The sequence below is a fragment of the Ursus americanus genome, chromosome 2 (genome assembly GCF_024610735.1).
Source record: "Ursus americanus isolate L20-20 chromosome 2, mUrsAme1.1.p, whole genome shotgun sequence".
Lineage (NCBI taxonomy): Eukaryota > Metazoa > Chordata > Mammalia > Carnivora > Ursidae > Ursus > Ursus americanus.
Window position 1 is genome coordinate 52,259,748 of NC_142128.1, and position 27,989 is coordinate 52,287,736.

The 27,989-nt window shown below is 40.9% G+C and overlaps 2 protein-coding genes across 2 annotated transcripts in view; both read left to right on the forward strand.

The window, feature by feature from the left end:
- EPRS1 (glutamyl-prolyl-tRNA synthetase 1) overlaps positions 1 to 8,726 on the forward strand; it is a 65,621-nt gene extending 56,895 nt beyond the window's left edge. The window contains exons 29-32 of the mRNA XM_045809629.2: positions 1,454 to 1,614; positions 3,647 to 3,725; positions 8,204 to 8,268; positions 8,363 to 8,726. Of these exons, the coding sequence (XP_045665585.2) occupies positions 1,454 to 1,614; positions 3,647 to 3,725; positions 8,204 to 8,268; positions 8,363 to 8,513 (456 nt within the window). The 3' untranslated portion in view covers positions 8,514 to 8,726. The remainder of the gene's footprint in view (positions 1 to 1,453; positions 1,615 to 3,646; positions 3,726 to 8,203; positions 8,269 to 8,362) is intronic.
- A 4,464-nt stretch (positions 8,727 to 13,190) lies between these two features.
- SLC30A10 (solute carrier family 30 member 10) overlaps positions 13,191 to 27,989 on the forward strand; it is a 34,905-nt gene continuing 20,106 nt past the window's right edge. The window contains exon 1 of the mRNA XM_045809628.2: positions 13,191 to 16,539. Within this exon, the coding sequence (XP_045665584.1) occupies positions 16,092 to 16,539 (448 nt within the window). The 5' untranslated portion in view covers positions 13,191 to 16,091. The remainder of the gene's footprint in view (positions 16,540 to 27,989) is intronic.

Sequence of the window (27,989 nt, forward strand, 5' to 3'; positions counted from 1 at the left end):
ATGACATGTGCGTTTTTGTAGATATAGGTCAGTTATTTTATAGACTGTTCCTAAGTTTTGATGAAATTACTCATTAATTTTTGCCTTTCTGGTAACTTTCCTTCTCTTTCTTCCAGCTGAGGATAGTCTCCCACTTCTGATTTTCTGTACTGATTATTTGTATGCATGCCTTATTTATCTGGCGAAACATGAAGCTCCTTGAGGACAAGATCTGTTTCTTCTTATTCCTCTTACAAATCTCATTGCACTGTTACATATGCATACATTAGGTGAATAAAGGAAAACAGTAAAATAATGTCATATTTAGCATACAATAATTTGTTCTATGGTATTCATTATTTTATAAAATAAGTCATCTCTAAAGATAATTTTTTTTTTTTTAGAATAACACTTAAAAATTTTCCTTTGACTTTGATTTGGGGGACTGCCATCAGCTAAACTGTTTATGTAGAGCCTCCTAACTTAAATTTGAAACCCCAAATTAGTTTTAGAGGATCATTTGCTCAAAAAAGAAAAAATGTCTAAAAAAACCTTTTTGTCAGGTAAGGTTCTAGATCCTAAACATAAGGTCTCTCTGGGCCTTAATTCCTCTCCTGGAGCATTCAAAAGGGTTGAACATTCACAGGCTTAAAGTTGCATATAGTCCTTAATAAGCTCCTTTGTAAAATCCAGAGGGAATTGAGGAGTGGTTCCCAGAGTGCGGTCCCAGTATCACTTGAGAACTTGTTAGAAATAGGAATCTTTAGGGGCCCCTGGGTGGCTCAGTCATTAAGCGTCTGCCTTCAGCTCAGGTCATGATCCCAGGGTCCTGGGATTGAGCCCTGCATCGGGCTCCCCGCTCAGCAGAAAGCCTGCTTCTCCCTCTCCCACTCCCCCTGCTTGTGTTCCCTCTTTTCCTGTCTCTCTCTCTGTCAAATAAAATCTTAAAAAAAAAAGAAATATGAATTGGCAGGGGGAGCCCAGCAGTCTGCTTTAACAAGCCCTTCACGCTGCACACTAGAGTATCCAGAACTGAGACTTAACCACACCGTTGTGCCGTGAATGAGTCACAGATGTGCCGAGGTGTACTGATCCAGTGACTTGGGGGAGGCTTAAATTCAAGAAGCCCTCTCTGTTTACCACCTTATGTGCCTTACAAATGGAACTTTCTGTGCGTGCTCTTATGGGAGAAGAGGTAGGAATATTGATCTAGACAGCACTACCCTCATGTTTCTCCATTAAACACAACTTTTAGCTCAAAACCGCTTGCGCAGTACATTTTTTTCTTAGGTTTATACGTTCTTATTGAAATAGAATTTTGTAGTATCTCAGGAATATTGCCTGTTGTTTTTGTTGTTTGCTTATGCCTTTGATTTTGGGGTTTTCATAATTATAGTAGATAAAGTCATGAAATATTCTATATCTCCAAATGGAGACAGGCATGTATCATTTTAACTGCCTTTTTGTTTTCTAGGGAGTTCCCATCAGACTCGAAGTTGGGCCACGTGATATGAAGAGCTGCCAGTTTGTAGCTGTCAGACGAGATACTGGAGAAAAGCTGACAGTAGCTGATAATGAGGCTGAGACTAAACTTCATTCTCTTTTGGAAGACATCCATGTGAACCTTTTTACAAGGTTAGTTCCTTAGGATTGCTTTTGTCTCTGATCTTGAAACCCTATTCAGCTTTTGACAGCTGTACTGAAGAATTTTTTGAGTGCCCCAACTGGAAGTCCTCTTTCCCTCTGAGCTCCCATAGTTCCTAATTTGCCTCTCTCTCATGTTTTTGACCCGTATCATGATTTTTCCAAGGGCTTTCTGCCTCCTACGAGGTTTGCAGCGCTGGCCTGCCTGTCCCGTGGACTAATTTGGGTTGACTTTAAATACGGGCTTTTATGACATACAAATTTGAGGGATTAAGGCACTAATTCTCACCTGCTGGATACACATTAGCAGCACCTAGGAAGCTTTAAAAAACAGCAATGCCTAGACCCTTCCCAGAGATGTTCATTTAGTTGGTCTAGAGTGAGTGTGGCAGCTTTACTATTAAAAGTTCCCTACGTGATTATGACGTGGAGCCAAGGCAAAGAGCCTTTTGACTGGGATTGGGGGTCTGGGGTAAAAGGAAGCTTCAGGGCTGCCCTGGCCTGTGGAGAGGGTTCTTCCAGACTCAGGAGATCTCAGGACAGAAGCACTAGATTTGTGCATACGTGTGGCACCTTATTTTTTCCTACCCACCTGAGACAAAGAGGAAGGCCCACTGCCACTTGGGATAGGGGTTCAGTTTGGGGGAAGGTAGTGCCTGCATCTTATCTATTCGTATGTCTTCTAATACCTTGTGCCTAACTCATATTAGGCCTCAGTAAATAGTGCATTTAAGGACTGAACTAATTTTAGCCTTGGCATTGTGCTTATGTGTTTTTGGGCAAGTGATTTCGCTTCTCTTGGCTTGCTTGCCCTAAAATGAGAATGGTAATGAGTCACTTGACTTCAAGGATTTACCTAGCCTACTAATGAATAGTGCATTTGAAGTCCATCTGAACTGAGAACAGGTCATATTGTCAGAGGTGAAAGATTGGAAAGCTGCCTGTCCTTACTGCTGCCATTTAAATAGTGCATTTAGTACAGTGGTTCTTTTCTAGGGGTTTCTCTTCAGAGTCACCTGGGAGGCTTGGGGAACAGAAACATACCTGAGCCTTACACCTGGAGTTTCTGATCCATTGGTTTTAAGTAAAAATAGTTTTGTAAAAATGTTCTGTGTGTGATTCAGATGCATACCCCTGATGGGAAAACCACTGCTTTCGTGGCTAAAAAGCAGTTTTATCATTGACATTTTTATTCAGTAAATTTACTAATAATGTAGATTTCATAAAGTTGCGTTTTTGCCCCACCCTAAGGCTTAAGCCTTATACATTTTTCCTGGATCTCATTGGCTATAATTTATTCACATGGGCCTATCCTACTATGAAAAAGTCAGAAGGAGGGAATTTGGTGGAGAGCTAGCAGTTCCTGGCACAGAATTCACATGGTCTTAGTCCTGAGATTCAGAAAAGAAAAATACGCCTTCTCTTTCACCACCCATGAGTCATCCTCATGTAATGTGTGACTTTGAGTGTGAAAGAGAGTAATGCTTATTTCTATTTCTAAAACATGAAGTTCTTACAAAAGAATTACATAGTATATGAAAGCAGGTTGAATAGTGTGTTATTTATAGTTTTTCCTTTTTAAAAACATTTTCATGCCTTTGTGTTTGATTCTCACAACAATCCTATATGATGGGTAGATTTACTTTAGTATTTTTCCAGTTTTGTAGAAAGGAAAACTAAGACCAAAGAGGTTTTAAAAATAACGTAGACTCTCATAGATGGTAAGCGGTATAGCCAGGGATAGAATGTTGGTCAGTAGAGATTTAATGGCAATAACAGAAGTAATTACTGTCTGTTGTGTGCTTGGCAAATTCCCCTTTGATCTGGTGTTAAGAGTAATACAGGGATGAGTTAACTGAGATTTACTGCATGTCACTGCTAGCGGCAAAGTTGAGACTCAAGTTGAGATGTTCTCACTTCCAAACTATTGCTCTTTTGTTAAATTATGCTTATTTAAAAAAAAAAAAACTTTGTCGTATTAGTAAGAAAACATATGTATTCTTTTGCAATTATATTTTGATAGGGCTTCCAAAGACCTTAAGACTCATATGGTTGTGGCTAATACAATGGAAGACTTTCAGCAGCTGCTAGATTCTGGGAAGGTAAGAGGCTTCTCTGAAAAGTTTTGAATATAAAAATACTCAGCTGTGGTATTTCAAGACTCACTGAATTTATGCATGATATTAATCCCTTTTCAAGGCCAGCCACGTGACAGGATTATATTTTACTCCACATTCTATCCTCTGTTTTCCATTGGCTTTCCTAAAGCATTAAAGCATTATATCATTTTTGGATAACACTGTGAACTGATTATGTAAAAGCTTTTTCTCATGCTTGAAATGCTGGCTAAACAACACTCATTCTGTACAACCCCTAATGTTTTAATTATTGAAATTTTTCATCTTGTTTTTCAGCTTGAATTAGGTTCCTGAAGTAAGCATTATTGTAATGTAATGTGCAAATTCCTAAAATAAGGTTTTAAGTCCGTGTCAAAAATTTCAGTTCTCTGACTGTGTGTGTGTGTGTGTGTGTGTGTGTATTTTCCCTGATCTTAATTGATTGAACTTTTCTGAATAATAAGGTGGAAAGTACTGCTCATGTCTAAGCCTATTTTTCAGAATGAGTGGGTACTTCAGGCTCCTTTAAAAGACCCAGGTCTTTCTAATTAGGTACTTCAGTGGTTCTTTAAGATTTTGTCAGTTTTATGTGTTGTGAGTATGCAGATGTTCCTAGCCAAAACTTCTAATTTTCATAGTGAAAAGGTCCTGATTTACAAAATTATTAATTACTGGAATGAATCACTTACGAACTTTAGTTCTCCGGTATTCATGCTTGATTATACAACCAGTCCTGTGTTCTCAGGTTATAAGTGAGGAAACCATGGGCCAGAGTCTAAATGAATTACCCTGACCTCTACAGAGGTAGACTTGGTCCTAGAATAGAGATCTCTCTCCTGACTCATTTTGACGCACTTTCCTCTGTATCTTTTTGTTTGTTTAATTATTTTATTTTTTTCAAAATTTTATTTATTTGTCAGAGAGAGCGCGAGAGCACAAGTAGGGGGAGCAGCAGGCAGAGGGAGAAGCAGGCTCCCCGCTGAGCATGGAGCCTGATGCAGGGCTCGATCCCAGGATCCTGGGATCATGACCTGAGCTGAAGGCAGACACTTAACCGACTGAGCTGCCTACGTGTCCCTCGTTTTATTATTATTTTTTTAAGATTTTATTTTTAAGTACTCTCTACACCCAGCGTGAGGCTCAAACTCACAACCCCAAGATCAGGAATTGCATGATTCACCGACTGAGCCTGCAGGTACCCCTGTTTGTTTTTAATTCATGCTGAGAGTGTAAGGCAAAATTTTAATTGGTTAGGGTCATAACCTCTTAATATGTCTCTTATTGCATGAGCTGGGACAATGTTAATCTCTTTGGCTCTCAGTTTACTAATCTGTAAAATAAGTACAAGATAGATAATCTTAAAATCCCGTTCAGATCCATAATTCTTCAGTACTTAGCTTTCTATTTTTGGTTTATTGCCTTTGTGATCTTCCATCTTTCTGGGTTCCATAATTTGTCACTTGACTCAAACTATGTGCTTCTAGTAGAAGGCTAGAGAAATGGATAGCCATCTGTCCAATGCAGTGGTTTTTTTTCTTTCACTGTAATTTATTTATGATTATTTTATTTTTCTGTTAATTATTAAATTTTAAAATTTCATTTATTATAGAAGTATTATAGTAGTCACTGTTGCAGTACAGTCTGGTAAAGATGTTTACATAAGAGTTAATAAATCAATAGAGTAACTGTCAGTTAATCCATTGCTTTCAAAGAAATGAATCTCAGCAGGTCTTGCTAGAGTCCTATCTTTTATTCTGATATTAGGTCAGAGATTTCAACATTTATTCTAAAGCACAAAGCAGTATATTAGCTGTCTGTCCAAAGAGCACATAGAGATTAGAGGAGATTTTGTGTCTTGTGTTCGGGAGCCAGTTCCACCCCCATCTCACCCCATGTTGGTCAGCTTCAATGTGTTGACTGAGCGTCAGGCAACCTTTGAGGCTGTTGTAAATAAAACTGTATTTACTAGGTGGGGAGAAGGAGAAAGGGATCTTTGGAACTTGAATGGAGGTGAAAGTTTGATTTTCTACTCTTCTTTGTTGGTAAAATGAAAAAAAAAAAAAAAAAACAACCCATATCTGATTCACAGAACTCGAGTAAATTTTTCCAAGGAGATGATCTAATTAAATGAAAAATAAATGTTACTTATATATATATATTTTTTACTGTTGACGTATATTACAAGCCTATTGACCACTGTGATTTTTGAGTATTGGTATTTCTCATTAACATTTTCTGCTACAGAATTCAAGATATTATACATTGCAAAAAATTGTATCTTTTTTGTAGTGTAGATATAGAGATAATAAAAAATAAAAATTAAAGACCTTTCTGTGGTTGAATAACAACCTAAAACTATATTATCCTTCCATGTTAAAGAATTACATGCATAAATAGTCAGAAATTTCAGGTTTTATCACTACACTTTACTTTGAAGCTACAAAGAATTAAAACATGGGTTTTTACAAAATTGTCATTTATGAGTCTAACTTCAGTTGAATTTTTTCACGCTATATACCATTTTAAGTTTTAAAAATTGTTTTATGGACATCTGGGTGGCTCAGTCAGTTAAGCATCTGCCTTTGGGTCATGTCATGATCTCAGGGTCCTGGGATCAAGTCCTACTTCAGGCTCCCTGCTCAGTGGGCAGTCTGCTTGTCCCTCTGCCCCTGCCCCCCTCATGCTCTGTCTCTCTCAAATCAGTAAAAATTTTTTAAAAAATTAAATTAAAAAAATAAAAATTATTATTTTAGAACTATCTTCTCAAGGCTCAGTAATTTTTTTCTTAGGGAAAAAGAATATAAGGCCATTTACTGTAAAATTTGTTAAAGTTATGAAAATACAGCTGTGTGGATTAAAAGTAAAGTTTTCTGAGAAACCAAATTTAAATTTATTACCCAAAGACATTCTTTGTAATTAAGTCTTAATATTTTTATTATTTCATGGTGAGCATGGTTAAAGTTTTTCCCCCATTTTGTCTTTTCTAATGAATTTTAAGCAATAGTTTTATGAATGTACATTATTTTCATGCTTTGTATTTGTACAAATGCTAATGATTTACCAAGTTTCAATACAGGGGGTAACTTTGGGCTATTTTGGCTCTCGTAATTCTAGGTTTATTTTTGCTTCAGTCTTCCTTGCACAAACAGTTTCTATTAAAAATTTTTAAGGTATTTATTACTACCATCCCTTCCACCTTCTTTTCACCCACTCACTCCCCCTCCCCAGGATTTTCCTAGCAATTTATCAGTTCTTTATTGTCTTAATGTGGATTATCAAAATAACAGTTTATCAATTTTGAGAATTTGGCTAACACATTTTACTGAATGAATCTAAGAGACCGATAACTAACTCTTCCTCACGCTGGAAGAATGTTCACCTGAACAATTACTTGTTTTTTTTGTATTTTCCTGATGTTAGTGTACTTGCACTTTACCAGTTAGAGAAGCCTTTTGAAGTATATTTAACCAAATTCTGAGTGCCTTGGGGTTTGCAGGAGAGTCTCATTTTGAGTATGGAATGTGTGCCTCGAAATAATTGATGAGAAATTGATGAGGAAGTTGGATAGCTTCCTAGCTGTTTTTAAACTAGCATTTCTAATGCATGGGGGGGGGGTATTGCCCACACCTTTGATCTCCCCACTGCTAACCTTGATCTCCAGGAATTTTCTTTGGGCTGTTACATAATTGTTATTGCATACAAACCTCATTTTGAAGTACACATGATACGAAAGTTTAGAATTTACAACTGAAAGAAATCTTAATTCTTGTCTAGTCCAACACACATTTAACAAAAGAAAACTTAGAGATTTTAAACAAGCAGTGAATTTCAAAATTAGGGTAAAATCCCAGGTCTCTTGATTTTGCCCGTTATTGTATGTGGTCTGTGAAAGAAAATTTGAGAAGTAGTTTTTTCTAATACAAAATGATTTTTCACTTTCAATTACCTTTGGACTTAAAAATGATTCGGTTACCTATAACAATGTGGCATAAGCTGAGGTTGACCTGATTATTAATGGTTATTGTTAACAACAGTGTAAAAATCAGTTTAGTGTTTGTCGTCTCCTCTCTGTCCTCCTCATAACTGTTTACTTAGGCAGAGCAGGTGCTAGTCGGATTTGAAATGAGGGCGGGACGGCTGGAGTCTGGACTCAGGTCCACTCTCCCTTCCTTTCTTCTCTTCTGGCACCATGTTGTAGCTATAGTTTATGTGGACATTGAAGTATATTACAGAGATGTTCTTGTTTTGTCTTAATGTTTTGTGTACGTGGGTTTTGGATTGGGGAAAAACATTTTCTCATCTCTTGCACCTCTCAGCAATGTTCCTTGCAGATTTGCAAAGGTACCAGGGCCTGAAAAATGCTGGGAGACCTGTTCTTTTTGCTTGTCAGTTTAATAGACCAATCAAGTGTTCCTTTTACAGAACAGGAATTAAAATACTCAGTATTTTTCCTTTCCTGTTAGATTGTTCAGATTCCATTCTGTGGGGAAATTGACTGTGAAGACTGGATCAAAAAGACCACTGCTAGGTAAATATGGTTAACAACTTGTGCGGATCACAGTAACAAAGAATGGGAATATACAGCACAAGTGAATGGAATTCTTGTTTGTTTTTAATTGCAGGGATCAGGATCTTGAGCCTGGTGCTCCGTCCATGGGAGCTAAAAGCCTTTGCATCCCCTTCAAACCACTCTGTGAGCTGCAGCCTGGAGCCAAATGCATTTGTGGCAGGAACCCCGCCAAGTACTATACTTTGTTTGGTCGTAGTTACTAAGGGATAAAACAAAACCACTATCTCCAACCCTCCTCACTTTTTAAAAAATTGATATTAATATCTTCCCAGATATAGACAGTTTTATGATTTTTTAAAATAAAAGTTCTAATAGGATGTCACATGAGGCACAAACACCTTATTCTTTTGCCTAAATGAAACGTGGGAAAGAAGACTTTTCTGTAAACAACCCCAGTAATAAATACCATGAACTAATACTGTCTTATGTATTCATTTGTTTCTGAAATACCGAATCATGTGCCACTCGACATTCTTACAGAGAACTGAAGAAAACTGGACCCTTAGGAACTGCTCTTGAGCATCTGGGCCTCCCTCACGGTTCAGACCTCGAACGAGCAATTACCCCGCTTCCTGTATGTTGAAGCACTTCCTTCCCTTCCTTAACTCCTTCTGCCGAATCTAAAATTGTTCTAAATCTTTGTTTAAAAAACAAAACCAAACCACAAATAGACAAAAAGCGAAACAACCCCCAACTTTCCCATGAGCTTCTCTCTCCCTCTCATTACTACTAGTTACTGTGGGGTCTTCAAAAAAGGAGTCATGTTTTCTGAAGGAGTGATCAACCCCCCCCTCACTTGCACTTCTTTTTATTGTACTTTTCTGCCCATCCCACCTCTGCCCCTGCACCACCACCATTTTCCCTGAGATACTGCTGCCTCTTCTGACCAACGCTACCTTCTCAGTGTCTTGTCTTACCAGGTCACTCTGCTGCATCTCTGCTGCTAGAAAACATTTCTCTCTTTACTAAAATTACTCCTGTGACTTGCCCTCCCACTGTCTGGTTCTTTCTCTTAGTTACGGGTTTCTCTCTTGTGTTCTTCCTTGGCCTGCTTCATAGACATCCCTAAGACGAGCTTCCATACTTGGCGCTCTTCTCGTCTGATCCCAAGGTTTTAGAGAACACAAAAACAGGGTGAGGACACCAACATTTTCATCTCTAGACCTCCACTCCGGCTCTGTACTCGGGTCTCTCGAGCATTCCATCAGAGTTTCAGGTCCTCTGTCTCCAAGCCCCCATTTCGCTGCCCACTCCCAGACCTGTTCTTCCTACAGTATTTCCTGCCTGAAGGATTAGCATGAGCAAAATCTACCAGTAACCTAAACCAGAACCTGACAGCCATGCTAGTTAGCCCCTCTGGTGCACGGTCTGCTGTCTTCACTGGCCAGCACAGCATCCCGCCCTTACTGCTGACGTGTCCCGAGTCTCCGCGTTCACAGATGCCTTGACTGCCTCTGACATCGGTTACTGTAATGGCCTCCAGAGTTTCATCTCAGGCAGTCCCCACATTTCCATAAGGGTTTTTTCCCTTAGTGTACAATGTATTAAGATGTTCATCTTCCCCTTAAAATCTTTTCATGGCTCACCATCACTAACAGGATGAAATGAGAATTCTTTAGCCTAGTCTGGCTCAGCCCACCTGTCCAGTCTCCTCTTCAATCCAGCAAAGTCCTTTGCAACCTAACCATTTGGGGTTTCTTGTGAAATTTCCCAGGGCCATTTCCCATCTCTGTCTGTGTCCCTTTGCCTGGAATGCCTTCTACTCATTTCTAGTCTACTAGCTAAATCTCTTTATTTGGGGCCCTGTCCTAACATGCTTTCCCACTCGGTAGTGATAAATATGTACCAGTAAAAGGAAAAAGCTTCAAAAAGGATTTGAATTTTGAGTCTTGCTTTGAAGGATAAGTGGAATTTTAATAAACAGAAAAGGAAGGACATTCCAGGTAGAGGGAACCGTATATGCAAAACCATGGAACTATATGCTATGTATGAGAACACAGCAAAACTGTTCTTAAATTGGTAGGAAATGGTCAAAGCAGATTAAATACAGCATGTCTTCAAGACTGATGTTTTGAGTATATGTATTCATATACCTAGCTTAAAGAGAAATACATGAGCCACATTTTTTTTTCGTGAGCCACGTTTCTGTACTCAATTTCTTACTGAACTGTGGCAGTTCAGAATGCTTTATTATCTTGTCTTTCTACGCTTAGTAGCTGTGTAAACTTCCTATTCAGTTGTAAAATGGAGAGAAGTCTAATACGATATCGGTATTTACCATAGTTACCCTCCCTTATATTTAGAACAATTCCTCATGCATACTAAATAATAAATAATACCTAATGTTGTTATGATCATGCCGAGTCAGCTGGAAGTTGCTCCTAATTTGAAGTTTAATTAATGCTTTAGCTTCTAATATTTTTTTTCCACACGCATGAATGCTGTAAAGGACAGGGTTTCTTTGGTGGGTCCATGACAAAAGGCTGAAAAGTAGATCAGAGACTAATAACCACGTTTTGTCCCATTGCCCCTGGCCAGTTTGGAGGAGGTGGCAATCATTGGTGCAAAGACCAATCCCCAGGCTGTTTTTCGAAGTTTCAGATGAGTAGAACTAATCCAGAAAAGCTTGGAGTTTGCCGCTTTACAGGTATCCACTGTTTGGAGGACCTCTCCGGTAAGTAATTATGTTAAGGAAGGAATCCTTCACCCCAAATCTGCTCGTGATAGATTGCTTCCTTTCTTAAATTAAGGTTCAGCTAAAATACCAAAACGTTTTCAAATATCTTAAGAGTGGTGGTGCTTTTCAAGAGAGTGCGTAAACCTAAATCCAAAAGACATCCTTCAAGAAACGATCAGTATTTTATTACCATTAACTAGATACATGACTGACCGAGAAGGGATTGTGTGCCTGGTGTTGGTTGCAGCAAAAAGAAAACAGACAGGTCAAGGGATAGTTCCTGCCGGCTCTGCTCCCTGGGACTACTAGTGTGTGTTACACGTTAGCCATGTCTAGGTTCATCCGTGACTGTTTAAAATAGTTCTTGTTTATGCAGGTAAATCATAGGGAGCTTTTATAAGAATTAGTAACAGCAACTCATCCGGCCTGCGGCTGCAGGGGCTGTGAGGCTTGACAGCAGCAGCAGAACACTCCATGGAACAAGCAAAGAGAAGGCATTGCAGCTGGAGAGTCTGCACATAGCCCCCGACTTTATTTCTGACTGTGGCTATAAATACTAGTCATCCGCCACAAAACTCCGGTTTTTAGGGGTGGTCAGCGTCAGCAGTCTGGGGAGGCAGCTGCCACTATCCTGTTCTTTTCAAACCTATCTTTGGCCCTTTGCTTGTCACTTTCACCACGTCTAGAAAATGCAAGCCATTTATTTAATAAATTTGAGTGCCTGCTCTGTGCAAAGTGCCAGAGCGTATAGTGGTGAGTAAACATGATTTTTCCTCCTCTTGGCTTTATCTCCTTGAAGTTGTCTATTTTAGCTGCAAAGCCAGGCAATCGAGTGGGCTGGGCGGTGGAGCAAGGATCCAGGGCTGAGCACTGTTGGGAGGAGGCGTAGCCGCGGTGAGAGGATCCTGTACTCGCGGTGATAATAGCTGGAAAACTAAGTCAACCCTATTGTGCCACACCACCAGCTTACAAGTACAGATACAAACACATTCCCGTGGCTCGGTTGGTGACATGAAACCAATGTCTTTGTTCAACTTGACTGGAGGATTTGAGAGTTTGGGACTGAATAGTACTGAAATGATATAAAAACGTTTAAAACAGGAACAAAAAAATGTTCTAAGTCTCATGTAATAGGGGTATTTCAAAATATATTTTAGGTATGTTACCAAAACCAAATTTTGTGATTAGGAGACAGGAGTTGAATGAGTGAGGAGTGTGGGGCTACAGAGGCTGGTGGCAGCGCTACCATGGGCCGTATTCATATGCGGTAACTAGGTAATGTACTGGATTCCCCTCATTTATTCATCCTCTCACCCTCCTGGACAATTATTTCCCCGATTGGTCTCCTCAAATTTTCCAGATCTCCCCCTTCTGACTTTCAGTTGGTCATCTGGGCTTCAAGTTCACAAAGAAGTTACAGACCATCAGAGTAGGCCTGCCGGAGCGCCCAAGTCCTGTGCTTCCCCTCTCGTGGGTTTCAGATGAACCGTCTGTTCCCGCGGTCCTGCCCTGCTTCCTCAACCAGGGCTTTCCATCAGGGTCCAAACAGGCTGTCATCTTCCCCGACTTAAACGTAACCCTTTTGTGGGACGCCTGGGTGTCTCCCGTCGGTTAAGCTTGACTCCTGGTTTTGACTCAGGTCATGATCTCCGGGTCTCGAGATCCAGCCCACGTTGGGCTTCGTTCTCAGTGGGGAGTCTGCTTCAGATTCTTTCTCCCTCACCCTCTGCCCCTCCACGCACTCACTCACTCTCTCAAATAAATAAAATCTTAAAAAAAAAAACCAAAAACCCTTTCTCGATTCCATATCCCTTTAACCTTAAAGTAAAGCTTTTGTCTACTTGCCAGCTGCTCTTTCTCTTGTCCGTTCTCTTGAACCCACTTCATTTGCCCTCTTGCTGACGTCACCAGTGGCCTCTGGGATGGTAAATTGAGCCATGGTTTCCACTCTTCCTTTTGCTCCTCTCAGCATTTGACCAGCTGATTCCTCCTCCCCTTTGAAACACATTCTTCCTTGGCCTTCAGAATACAGCCAACTCCGTGCTGAGCGTGGAGCCCGATGTGGGACTCCATTTCACAATCCTGAGATCAAGACCTGAGACAAAATCAAGAGTCAGAGGCTTAACCGACTGAGCCACCCAGGTGCCCCTGTCCTGAAATTCTTAATAATAATTTAAAAAATCTTTAATTGTGCTAGAATGACAATATTTATCATGCTAACCGTTTTTAAGTGTATGCTTCAGTATTAAGTATATTTGCATTTTTGGGTAACCAATTAGCAAAACTTCTTCATCTTGCCAAATTGAAGCTATACTCATTAAACAAGGTACCCGTCCTCTCAGCCCCCTGCAACTACTGTTCTAACTTTCTGCTTCTAGGAATTTGACTACTTTAGATAAGTAGCTGATGTAAGTGGAATCATACAATCTTTGTCTTCTTGTGCCTGCTTATTTCACCCACCATAGTGTCCTCAATTTCCGTCTATGTAGTAGCATGCGTCAGAATTCCCTTCCTTTTTAAGGTGGGATAATATTCCATTGTATGTACACATGTATGCATGTATACACATGTATACATATACATACCACATGTTGTTTCTCCTTCCATCTGTCAGTGGACACTTGGGTTTCTTCCCGTTCTTCCCTATTGGGAATATGCTGCTATGAACGTGAGTGTGTAGATATCTCCTTGAGACCCTGCATTCAACTCTTTTGGATACATACCAGGAAGTAGAATTAATGGATCAAACAGCAATTCTATTTTTAATTTTTTGAGGAACTGGCATACTGTTTCTCATACTGACTATATCGTTTAAAATTTCTTAATAATTTTTCAACAAAAGGTCTTGTTTTTTCATTTCATACCAAAGGCCTTGCATTATGTGGCCTATTCTGCCTGGATGTTCCCTCTTCCCACCTGGTCTAAGTCACCAGCCTTTTGTTCAGATCATTGCAGTCGCCTCCAGACCTGTGCCTCTGCTTGCCTCTAATCTCAACACAGGATCCAAAGAGTCTTTTAAGATGTATGTTAGATCTTGTCGTTCTTCTGCTGTCCAAGCTTAGGACCCCACCTGATTGTTCCCCTCCCACCATCACCTCTCAGACCTCACAGGCTGTTTCTCTCCCTCAGTCACTCCTCTCCAACCAGACTGAGCTCCTTTGATGCTCCTTGATCTTCCCATGCTCACTGCTTCCTCTGCACAGAAAGAACTTCTTTCATGCATCTCCATGGCTCGGTTTATTACGTCCTTCAGCTTTGTACTCAAGAACATCTCAGTCACATCTTCCCTGACCACTTTATTTAAAATAATACCCCCACCCCATGTCAACACTGTACTCCTCTTCTCTGCTTCATTTGTGTCCATAATGCTTATTACCATCAAATATCCAATACATTTCATGGTTAATTTGTTAATTCTCTCTCTCCCCCACTAGAATGTAAGTAAGCCTCTGGAGGGCAGAGACTTTTCTCTGTTTTATTCACTGCTGTCTCCCCAGGGTCTACGACCATGTTTGACATGTAGGAACTTAGTCTTCGTTGCATGAATCGATGAGTAGGATAGTCTGAGTGCAGGGATTTGCACCATCTGGTTGTATCAGAAGTCTCACTGTTACAACATCAGCTGAACTGGAGATCATTTCTGAGATGCTGAGGAAATTATAAGGGCTGCATGGCAGTTGTCAGGTTTTAGTCAAAGGCAGTATAGTAGGGTTCTCCAGATGAATAAAACCAATAGGATGTGTATATAAACAGAAATATTTATTATAAGGAATCGGCTCATGCGATTATGGAGGTTGAGAAGTCCCAAGATCTACAAGGTGAGTCAGCAAGCTCAAGAACCAGGGGAGTCGATGTTGTAGTTTCTGTCTGAAAGACCACAGGCTAGGGACCCAGGAAGAACTGATGTTTTGGTGTAAGCGTGAAGGCAGGAGAAGGCTAGTGCCTTAGATTGAAGGTAGTCAGCAGGAGGAATTCTCTCTTACTTGCTGGAGGGTCAGCCATTTTGTTCTGTCCAGGCCTTCAACTGAACGGATGAGGCTTATCCTCATCAGGGGCAGCAATCTACTGTGCCCAGTCTACCGAAATACCAATGTCCTCCAAAAAACACCCTCACAGCAGCACTCAGAATGACGTTTGACCAGATGTCTTGAGCACCTGGTGTCCCAGTCAATTTGACACATAAAATTAACCATCACAGTCAGACTTTAATTTCAGAAAAGATTGGGTATAGTAATTTCAGTCTATATTTCTGCGAAGAATTGACTGTAGGCAGTCTAGTCAAAACAATAGAGGCCGCTGCTGCTTTAGATATTGGACCTAGTAAATCTTTATGGTTTATAAGCGACAGATGATAAGATTAAAAACAAACAAAAAATTTCCTTGCATCAGCTAATTCGACTTATGATAATTTGGCTTTCTTCCTGAAACTAACTGGGGTTAAATCTTCAGTTTAAAGGTGCTTTATCTTTTCTGAACATGAGGAATGTTTTTCTTGTCTTCTTTATGGAGAATGTTTGGAAGAAGGGTGCTTGTTTATTCCAGATCAATGGACAAGGCAGTTGAAAAACCACCCTAGCTCCATCTTTGGCTTTTACTTATTATAGCTCTGATCTGTGGATTAGTGACCCCCTAGAAGTGTTCCCTGTTCCATGCACTTAACAGAATTAAAAGTATTTACCCAGCGGGTAGACAAGACACGACGTTCATGTCGAATGGCTCTCTCACCAGAGTAGCTACTGCACACACCAAGCCTGGAAAGGCCGAAGCCACAGATGGGCTTCTGCATGATTCAAAGACATGAGGCTCTTGGCTTTTGTAATGAAACACACAATAAACAAACCAAAAAACCCCTTGAGTCTGCATCTGAAGCCAGTGTCTTCAATTTCCACAGGTCCCAGCCCGTGTGACATTTCTTGCTTAATTGCCCTTTAAACTGTTTTATGGCTTTATAGCAGCCCATAAAAGGTGATTTCCAAATATGACAAGTGCTGAAAGTCTGAAGGGGAGACTTATCCAGGAGTCATAACAACTAAATCTGTAGCTTGCTCCCCTACCAGCTCGGCCTTCCCAGGAGAGGCCGAAGGACAGCCGAGAGCCGGGCACCATGGGGCGATACTCGGGCAGGAGCTTCCGGTTGATTCTCATGTGCGTCGTGAGCATCCTCCTCTTTGTGGTGGAACTCGTGGTTGCCCACATCGGCAACTCCCTCTCCTTGGCCTCCGATGCCTTCGCCGTCCTCTCCCACTTTGTGTCCATGATCATAGCTTTGTTTGGCGTGCGGGTCAGCAGCATAACACAGCATAGGAAGAGCACTTTCGGCTTTCTCCGGGCGGACGTGGTGGGAGCCTTTGGCAACTCCATTTTCGCCGTGGCTCTGATGTTCAGCATCCTGGTTGAAGCTGTCAAGAGGTATATTAGTCCCCAGAAGACGGAGGAGCCCCTGTTGGTTCTCAGTGCTGGAATTATCGGGCTGTTCTTCAATGTCCTTAACTATGTCATCTTGGACTGCTGTTACTGCACGGCACACGGGCCCCTGGAGGACCCCGAAACAGGTAAAGAGTCCTCAGACGTGGTAGCAGATTTGGTCGGCCTCTTGTCTGGTCCGTGACTTTCCAGAAGATCTTTCTCAAAGGAATTGCCTCCAGTCCAAAGTTCCTTGTGAGCCAGTGGGGCGGTGGGGCAGCTTCCATCTTGTGGGGAGGGGTCTTCTTTAATTTTTAGTCACCAGGAATGGAAGGTGTTCAGAGAGGTAGAGGGGGGGTAAAGGTACTGAGCAGGGCCACGAAGGGAGCCATTTGAAAGGAAGCGGATGTGGCATTGAAAACAGTCTCATTTAATTAGTGGCCAGATGCAACATGGCTGTGTTTGAATTTAAAAATAATATTTTAGTTTTTCCATAAAATATGTTCAAAAGAATACTAGACTACCTAAGCAGCTGATATCAAGCAAAGTGTCAAACAAGTGGCTAGGCTGAGAAACTCTTAGGAATATATATTGGATGAGTTTACATAAAACAGAGAAAAAATAAAGGAGATGATCTACTGAACTTAGTTCTTTATAAGATGGAAATATTTGTACTTATTTATTGTATGCATCCATCCTATTTGAGAAAAAGGAAAACTATTTACATGTGAACATTTAGGTGGGTACCCAGTGTACTGGGTCATCTGTCAAAAGATGGAGTTAAATCTTGGAAGAGAACAATAAATCTAAAGTAATAAATTCATAAGATAAATTAAGAGATGGAAACATGTTTCTTCTTGCAGAAGAGAGAAATATCCAGACCCATCGCATGAACAGACCAGGTTCAAATCATGGCTCTACCACAGGCCAGCAGTAGAGTTAGCCCACCTAGACTGTCTGCCCACAGGTAATACGGAGGTAGGAAGAACCAAGTGAGATCCTACGTGTTCAGCCCTTAACAGGCACTTGGTAAAGAGTAACTCTTGTTTTTTAAAAAAACAAAATGCAAGACTTTGAATTACGTAATAATCCAGTAGCATTGAATTCTAATTGCTCATCTGGATTCTAAGAAATTTTAACATACTTCTTATTTGATGCTCACTAGTAGGGGTGCTCTACTACTAAGCCTGGGGAGCCTTAGCTCTAAGTTTGCATTTTTCATTGTATTCCTTCTGTCTTTGCTACCACCGTAAATTGTGTCAGCTACGTCCAGTCCTTGATCCAATCTCCGTCTGAATTTTCCTATTGGTAGAATGCATGTTATGAGAGCACTTATAGTACGTATTAACTATAAAGGGAACAAAGAAGACACTAGAACCTATATCTTTATTCGATTTAATGAATCAATGAAAGCCTCATCTTTTGAAAAGATAATAATGACTTAATTTGAGACCTTAAACCTTGTTTCCATCAGTCATCGTGTAGAAATTATTACTTGAGATCCCAGATTATAAAAATCACGTATTTGATATAAGACAAATATTTATTTCTTATTGCTAAGTATAATTTCAAGGCAAGGAAGAGGATTTCAGGCAAATGATTAGTATGGGCAGTGGAACTGTTGCCATCACTGAACTTGCCATAATGTTTCAGACGTGATCTACACCTGCATAGAGCAAAGACAATTTAGGCAAAGGGTTTAACTTTTTTGACCAGTATGAAAATTGATGGACAACTGTAATTTTATTTTTATAAATTGAGTTATCAGATAGGTCTTAGTTCAGGTCTTGTTTGGGAAGTGGTGCTTTCCAATGTCTATGTCCATGCTAAGATGACAAAAAGAGGCTTAAGACAAATATTTCACCTTGACCATATCAGTTTCTGTTGCCTTAATTCCAGAATCTCTCTCTTCTTTTAAAGGGTCGGATGCTCTTCAGGTTGCTATTTTAACTACCCAAGTGTAGTGTTAGATACACACGTACAGCTGATGTTTTAAGATACATATTTTATGTTCACTTTATTTTGGTAGCTTTTGGTATTGCATTATTCTATTAGAAATTTCAGAATGTTGAAACACTCCAAGTAATTTTAGCATAGCTACTTAACTTCTTTACATTATCTCTTGAGTTAGGTATTTAGCACTTTTACTAAAACATACATTTTGATATCTTTCCCATCACTTAAATAAGTTTAAAGTAAACTTTTGGATGAATCTTGTACACTGACATTAACCTAATTTTAATTGTCTTCTGTTTCAAGAAGAAATGTGATTAATCCGTACATATCAATTTATACCAGGAGGTATACAATCTGAAAGAAAATGACTCTTGACTTCAGAAGATTTGACCTAACAGATCATTATTATATCCTAATGTATTAGGATAAAGACTTTCTATGTGTCTAGACCCCTAACTTGTAGCTCCGTGGTACCTCCTGGTTTAGTGATCAAAACCAAGATAACCCATCAGTACTTCTGTGAGATCTGCAGCCAGAGAGAGAGTTTACTGAGCAAGCCTGCGGTCTCTCCTGGTTCTGTGGATCTTTAACTCATTCTGTTTGATCCGTCCGATGTGGAAATTGATACCAGTTACATCTGATGTTTGACATCATAAGAAAGTAAAAAATGAGACCACTAACTTTAAATTAAATATGAACAGAATAGACTGTCTATACGGCTAAGACTTAAAACATCCCTGGGATTCATGGAGTAAGAGAAGTTGGAGGATCAGACAGATGGAGCCAGAATTAAACAAACAAACAAACAAAACAAAAAGCTCTGGGCGAAAGGAACGTGTAGAAGATTCAGCTGAGATGAAGGAGCTTGGAAGCTCTGGGTCCATCCCTCGCCAGCGTGAGTCCATCCCTGCATGAAAAATGATAGGGGAGGCAGGTGGTTTTGGCTAAAGTAAAAGGCAAAATGAAAAAAGCAGAAATCTCAAGCATGAAAGAAAAAACAAACGAGAGGGAAAGTCTGAAATGTGAGTGGCTACGTGTGTGTTTGCAGAAATGGTGGGGGGTTAAAACAGCATGTGGATTCAGATCCCAGGAGATACGTGACACCAAGGATTTTCCTTCTCTAGACTAAATGTGCTTTGTTTATGTTTCTTCCTACTCCTTGTTTACTTGATTTTCCTTGACTTTCACATTGTCTTTTATGTTTGTATTTTATTTTTGATTATTTCATGATTGTGTTTTTTAAAAAATATAACAAATAGAACTCTCTACGGCCTTGCCTGATACTTGAACAGATAGATACCTTTATGTACATTGGCCTTTATTTTAAACCAGAGACAATTCTGTGCAGCTCTGCCTGGGCTAGATTAGGCTTACAATTTATATAATGTATAGGTGACAAATTTGTATCTGAAATATCTGCTGTTTCATTTTATTCCATTTTTACAAAATGCCTTTCCTTTGAAGTTACTTGAATTGTTTTTGAGTCCAAATTGTGTTCATTTTCTTTCTTCCTTTTTCTCTCTTTCTCTCTCCCTCCCCCTCCTCCTTCCACCCTCCCTGTCCCTGTCCCTCTCTTTATTGCCACCTCCGTGGCCAATATGTTTCTCCAACCAAATCACTAGAGGCAATTACAGCATAGTAATCCACAAAATTCCTGGTCGCAGAAGGTTTTAACACACTGCTGACTGGCTGCTCTCCCCAGCTCCTAGTCTAAACTAGTCAGTACTAGTTAGGACTCTAGCCTGATGGGAGCCTTTCACCTGGACAGCCTTGTAGACTCTGAAAGCAAATCTGGTTTCCTTTCTTCGTAGAGCAAATTCAGTCCAGAGACAGGCAAAGTAAGCAAGGCCCTGAGAGTTTCAGGAGGTTCAAGAGGGAATCTGCTTCCTCCCTCCCAGTAGCAAATACCACACAGTCGCCAAGAGTGCAGAAACTGCACAATCGAACACAGCTTTTCACACTAGAAAGGGGAAGCTTTTCTAGGTATGGGTTCCCCAAATCGTTCAGAGGCAGGGTTGGAATGATAGGAAGTTTGCAATAATTATCACATAATTTTAAGGATCATGCTTAATTCCCAGAAGCTGGTACTTTGCCATTTGTCCGTATCTGACACCGTTGTTTTCCAAGCACTGTCTCGGGTTTTGAACAATTAACTTCCACATGAGGGTTCAGTGATAAGTACACACACGCCTGTCACAGCTCACAGCATCTGTCCCACGGTAGATGCTTAATGTACTCTACATCTCCTTCCGTCTGCTTGCGGCACCTTGGGGAGCCCCTGGCCTCTCCGGTTGCCCAGTGACAGGGCTCTGGGTCAGTTCTAGGGAGTGAGTAAGGAAGATTAACTGAAGAGTGAAACAGAGGAGCTATTTCACATTTGTGAAGTCAAATTCAGCTGAAGAAAGAAAAGAGGAAAAAGCAGCTCCTTGTTCTTAGCCATTTTCTCCTAGCATACAGAGGCTGCCCTGACCAATATCTGGGTTAAATTTTAATGAAAACCCAGTGTTTGTTGACATCCGTGGGGTGTCAGGCACTTGGAAAGCATACAGACAATAGTCACAGCACTGTGGGCATACGTTTGGAGAACTGTATGTTTTATGAAAGAACTAGAATGTATTGCACTGAATTGGGGAATCATATGGATTATGAGACAGTATTTGCTGTTTTCATTTGCAGACAAGAAAACAGAGGCTGAGAGTCAGATCCACTGTCATATAGGTAGAGTTACAAAGAAATTACAAGGCTGAATCTAGGCCCTCAATTAAAGGCCCTATTCTGCTTCACCAAGAAGAGAAAAACAGTGAAAAATCACTTGGCAATAATCACAAAATAGCATGTCAAAAAGTGCGAGTTAATACACCGTAAAGTGAATCCCAATTCCAGTAGCTGAGTGACCTCCAGAAAGTTACTCAAACTTTCTAAGCCTCAGTTTCTCCATCTGTAAAATGGGTAGTATCTATCTCATAAGGGTGTTGTGAGGATGAAATTACACTGTTGTGTGTGAACTGCTCAGCGTAGCACCTGGTGGTGGTGGTTGGTAGTGATTGTCCAAGGGCTGAAGGGACAGGCAATGAACGAAGTATTAGGAAGACCCTTGTGCAGACAAGTCCCTTGCTCTACTCCACAACCACGATTGGCAGCCCAACTTATCCCTGGTCAACACTCATAATTATTTGCTGTTACTTATACATTTGATCAATACAGATCCGTCACTGGTCCCGGAAAACCACACAAAACATGTATCTTGCTGATGACAGGTTAGTAGCATCCTTAGTGGGGTGAACCGGGAGGAGCATGGACCAATAACCGGAAAGTACACGTTCTGGCTCTTCTCCCCTCATTGCCTGGGTCTGATAATAGAGAAGATACTTAACCACTTTGAGCCTCATCTTGTGTATCATTGCACCTATTTTCAAGAATCGATATGCCTTTCTTTTGATAAATAATAATACCTTCACAATGCATGATTTTTCAAAGGGTTCTTATAAATGTTACCTTCCTTGTCTCTCAATGCTCAAGCTAACACTTTGTAGAAGGGCATTGCTTATATTTTTCAGTTGTTAAAAATTATATATTTTGAACTGTTGTAATGGCATTAACATCAGACTATGTCATTCATTAAAATAATGCAAATGAAAGTCATATTTCCAAGTTGCAAACGAAGAAAGTGAGGCACCAAAGGTTTTAAGGTTAACCCAAGTTGATGCTAGAACCAGGACTTCGCATTTTCATATCTCTATCCTGCATAAGGTGATTTGCCTTTTAAACATTTCCCTACGGTTCTGTCTGGTGAGTAGTGACATTCCAATTTTCCTTACCGAAAGCCTTCATTTTCCAAGAAGGTGGGCTGAAAATAAGCTTATTATTTTGGTTTTCTTTTGGTCAGATGCTTACAAGATGCAAAGAATATATTTGTCATTTTTCTCTGTCTCATTCTTTTGATAGAGACAATAAATAGTCAATGTGGTTTTTATAAAACTTGTATCATCGTCTCTGATAACTATAACATGCCATCATTTTTTATAAATGGCAATAAACCCAGTGATTCCATTTCCTTAGAAATATCTTCCAAAGTCCATTTCCTGATATTTATTGTCTACCTCTGAGAAGGTGTTTTGAGAGAATTTTGAGGGAAGTAATTTTCAATCAAGTATATCTGTGCTCTTGTTGTTGTTGTTGTTGTTTTAAAGATTTTATTTATTTGTCAGAGAGAGAGAGAGCACAAGCAGGGGGAGCGGCAGAGGAGAGGGAGAAGCAGACTCCCCACTGAGCAGGGAGCCTGATGTGGGACTTGATCCCAGGACCCTGAGATCATGACCTGAGCTGAAGGCAGACGCTTAACCGACTGAGCCACCCAGGCATCCCTGTGCTCTTGTTTTTTATCTGCTGTGACAACACTAAAAATGTATCAGCCCAATAAGCAATAGGAAAAACATGATCCTTAACTCAGGCCAATGAGAACTCGAGGTTCGTTCCTTAGAGGAGAGCGACAGAGAAGTCAGTTTGAAGGGGACACTGTCTGGATGCGCCACCTGTTTTCTGTAGAATTCTTTACCTGGAGAAACTGCCTTGAGATTTTGCAGGACCAAAGAGAATGGAACCAAGAACCAGCGTTATAGCTGGTGCCTAGAGTCAAGTGAGGACATTGTTGGGACATTATGGGGACGATAAATAACTTCCCCCTTGAGTCTAGAGCTAAGTGAGGACTAAGGGATCAAAGATAGCAATAAAAAGAGTAGTCTAGTTCCTGATAAAAGCTGGATTGGAGAATGTACCTTGAATGTCACAATAGGCTCAACAGTAAACTTACCCTTCCTCTTACAAGCAGAGCTCAACAACTGGGGCGGGGGCAGAGGTGGGCCCCCAAACAGAGACAGTATACATTCTCTGAGGGCAGGCAGTTGGAAGAGGTAAAGCCCAGGAGGGGCTGAGCCACGCTTCTTCCATTCCTTCAACTAAATCCACCAGTGAGAGAAGACCTTTCCACTTCAGGAGTGACTTCTTACCTGAAAGTTGGAGCAGGAATGAAGGGGGTCAGACAGAGACCACCCTGGTGGGCCCCTCATGGAAACACGAGACAAGAGGAACAGAGATCTCCCCTTTCCCCTCTGCTGCTTTGTGTATTCCTCACTCATGGCTTTCCTTGAAGGAATAGAGGAACAGTTATCAGGACAGTGTTGCCCATGTTCCGAAGGCTTGGGCTCCCAATACCAACCACTGTTTCCTTTGGGTATTCTTCTTGGGACCAGTGCTTGGTAATTTTGATGCCCCCTGAAGACTGAAATGGATTAGAACAGTAAGTGTATCAGTGAAGTCAACCCTGAGGCCCCGCAGGTGGTCAGTATTGTTCACGAGAAATTACATTGTGATATGAAATAATAGCATCAAGATATTTTATTAATTTTTTTAAAGATTATTCATTTATTTGTCAGAGGGAGAGAGAGAGAGAGCACAAGCAGGGGGAGTAGCAGGCAGAAGGAGAAGCAGGCTCCCCACTGAGCAAGGAGCCTGATGCAGGACTCGATCCCAGGACCCTGGGATCATGACCTGAGCCGAAGGCAGTCGCTTCACCGACTGAGCCACTCAGGTGCCCCAGCATCAAGATATTTTAATAATTCAATGTCAGCAATATAAAAATGCCCCTAATTTAAATGTGAATCCCCTCACCATATCAAATTAGGAGAGAAAAATTAAAACCCAAATTAGGTATGTTTGACCTGATGCATTCCTACCCAGAGAAATCAAAGCTTCTGATTATTAACTTAAAGGACAGACCAAAGGCACATCAAAATGAAACCATAGAACCCCCAATCTTGTTCACTTGGAGCTCAGCCTCAGTTTGGGTGTCGTCTCTGCCTGGTAGTGCCAGGGTTCCTCCAGTAGTTTTAGCCTGAATTGTTTTCCACTGGGATGGATATCATTCTTCGGGACGTCCAAGCTGGATAAGTTTGGCACCAAAACTTCCATGTGCTCCACCTTTTAAGGATCTCTTTGTCTTTGGAAGGGCACCTGGGTGGCTCAGTTGGTTGGGTGTCCAGCTCCCCACTGAGAGAGGAGTCTGTTTCTCTGCCTTCCCTCCCCACTCACACACACACACATACACACTCTGTCTCTTTCTCAAATAAATTAATCTTAAAAAAAATAAAAGATCTCTTTGTCTTTGGTTTCCTTCAGTTTTGCTGTAGTATTTCCCTACGTGAATTTCTTTTTATTTATCCCACCTGGGAATCATTGTGCTGCCCGAATCTAAGCATTTATATCTTTCATAAATTCCAGAAGATTTTCCGATTCCATTTCTTCTAGTTTTCCCTCTCCCCTGTTCCTTCTATTTTTTCCTCCTGCAACACCAATTAGATACTATCAGATCTTCTCATTCTGTCCTCCATATCTTGTAAACTGTTTTGCACGTTTTCCACTTTATGTTCTGTGTTGCATTCTAGATAGTCTGGGTAGTTCAGATTTGCCTTCACTTTTCCAGAAACTGGTACTGGTACAGTGTGTGTGTGTAGCTCTGTGCCATTTTGCCACATGTGTAGATTTGTGTAATCACCACCAAAATCAAGATACAGAACGATTACATCACCACAAAGCTATCCCTCTTGCCATGTTTTTATAGTCATACCCACTGTCCCTATGCCCATTCCTTACCCCTACGCCCTCAAAACCACTCATCCGTTTCCATCTTTATAATATAATATTTCATAAATGTTATGTAAAAATAGAATCATACATATGGGACCTTTAAAATTGGCTTTTTTTTCTTTCAGTATAATGCCCTTAAGACCATCCAAGTTGTTGTGTGTATCAGTAGTTGGTTTCTTTGTATTGCTGAGTAGTATTCCATGGTTTGGATGTAGTCGGATTTTTTTTAAAGCCATTCCACCAATTGTATGCCTTTGAATTGTTATATTTATACATTCAATGCAATTGTTATATTTATACATTCAATGCAATTACTAGAGATTAGGGCTTAACCATTTCATTTTTATTTTCTGTTTGTTCCTTCCGTTTTTCATTTCTCTGTTTTCCTTTTCCTGTCTTCCTTGAACATTTTTTTAGAATTTACCCATAGCCAAGGCTGAAACATGCACTTTCTTTTCAGTCTCCTTTGCGGCAGTAAGTTTTTGTTTGTTTGATGGTTTCGTTTTGCTTCAACCTTCCACCAAGGGATTTCTCTTTGAGGGGATCTCCGATCCAATGCTCCCCTTTGCATGGATCTAAGTTTTGACTCTAATGCCATCCGTGTCCATATGGCTATTAAAATCCAAGGCTGGAACACTTGTCTTATCAGAAAGATAACCCTAAGTCAGATTCTGGCTTCAACTCGTCTTGTTGGATTTTGGCTTTCACTTCATTTTGGGCCCCTGATTATTTTCTTAATTTCCTGTCACACTTTTTGAAGAGTTCAAAAAAGTTTGACAGAACCATATAATGGTATCTCAGAACTAGAGCCCTTACTATAGATAGACTTAGGTTCTCAGAACTCAGCACCTAGGAGCACCTGGGTGGCCCCGTCAGTTAAGTGTCTGCCTCTTGATTTCAGCTCAGGTCATGATCTCAGGGTCCTGATTTCCAACCCTGCATTGGACTCTGCACTCGGCAGGGAGTCTGCTTAAGATTGTCTCTCTCTCTGTCCCTCCCCTATGCCTGTGCTCGCACTCTCTCTCTCCTTAAGATAAAAATAAAATCCAAAAGAAGAAACCAAAAAAATTTAGAAAAAAACCCAAAACTCAGCACTTCGAATAAGCCAGGCCCTCATTACCACTTGCAAGGACCAGCAGAGAGTCAAGGCTGTCAGGGGACAGGACAGCAGACAGAGGGCGTCCTCTGGTTTTCTGCCTCTCTGCCATGCCAGCAAGATGGAGTCAGCCTGGCCAGGCCCAGACCTGCATACTTAGCTCCAGTGGTAACAAGAGGTTAATTATGTTCTAAGTGTTTCACATCTGGTAAACACACTGCATCCTTTCCCAGAGAGTGACATTTAAAATATTGCTGCCTGCTCACAGAGTTTAGAAATTTGTAGCAACGACATCCTAGGCTCCATATTTTATTTGTGGCATTTTTTTTCCCCAATCAGCCCAGGGCATGTGTGTGTGTGTGTGTGTGTGTGTGTGTGTGTGTGTGTGAAAGAGAGAGACAGAGAAGGAGAGGGGAGAGAGGAAGGGGAGAGGGAGGGAGGGAAGGAAGGAACGAACGAACATTTTGAGAATTCCATTTCCATCTGGAGCTCCTGTTTCTGGCTCTGTTTACACTCACTCTCCTGAGTGGGCTTTATTCAATCCTGTACCTCAGGAACCGCTGCCTCTGCCTTTAGCTTCAGAACCACTCAGGCCTGGGAATCCTGCTCTCTGAGGAAGCTTCTCCCCTCAGTCTGAGTGTCAGGCTTAGCAGATGTCTGAGCCGAAGCTATCTGAACGTGTGTGGTGATCACATTGCTCCCGCTCCTACTTTACGCCCCTGCAGATAACCCGTCTTTCCACAGCTCTGGAATACTTCAGGCCTCGGGTGGCGCAGCATCCTGCTAAATCTTTGGTTCTGAAGTTTGGAAGGTGCTTCTAGTGTTTTGCTTCCTTTGTGTCCTTGTCTCAGAAACGCTCAGTGGAGTTGTCAATGATTTAATGTTTTAATCAAGTTCTTAAAATTCTTCCCTTTCCTTCTCTACTACGTATGAGGCTGGCATTTTTGTTGGACTTTTTTTCTTTTCACTTTGTCATTATTTTTGGGGTCAGACATTTGTTTTTCCCACATAGATTTTTTTTTTCTTATCACAGTGAGAAAAGTGAAGTCAGTGTTTTCTGGGTCTGCCAAAAGCAACTGTTGTCCAAACAAATCTTGTCGACTCTCACCTCTCTGAGTTGGATCACCTCGTGTGAAAAGCATTTTCCACTTAAACAAAAAATTTAACCCAGGCCTGGACTCAAGCTATCATCTTGCCTCAGTCCCCTTCGGTGTGTCTCATTCTTCCCTGTGCCTGTCCTGGAGTCCTAACTGTCCGTTCCTGGACCTGTTCCCACAGGACAAGGCAAACCCCTGCATCCGCAATAACTGTTTTGATTTGAAGCTCATCTAACAATGCCTTAAATATTCTTTGTGAATCTTCCTAGGCTTCTCCTCTCAAATAGTTCCAAATTTTGTGGAAGCTTTGTAGAGCCGGGCCAATCTTTACACGCTGGTTTCTTGTTCTGACTGCTGTGTAATGAGCCACCACAAATTTAGTGGCATAAAACAACAATCGTTTTATGAGACTTGGGATTCTGTGGGCTGGAATTCAGAAAAGAACCAGTAGGAGCAGTCTGTCTGCCCCACGATGTCAGGGGCCTCAGCCGGGAAGACTCCGCGGATGGGATAGTGACTTGATGGCAGGTGGTGGCATCATCATCTGTCTGGCTCCTGGGCTGGAAAGTCGCAATGTCTGGACTGCTGGCTGGACCACTAGCCAGGACGTCTCAGTGTAGCTTGGCTTCCTCACACTGGAGTGGCCTCGGGACATTGTATGTGATATCTCAAACGTGAGTGTTCCATCGAACAAGGTAGATGCCTCAATACCTCGAATCAGATTCTATGGATTACAAGCAAGTGACGTCATAGAAAGAGTGTCAAGCCCATGGACCCACTTCTCTCTTTTTTTTTAAATATTTTATTT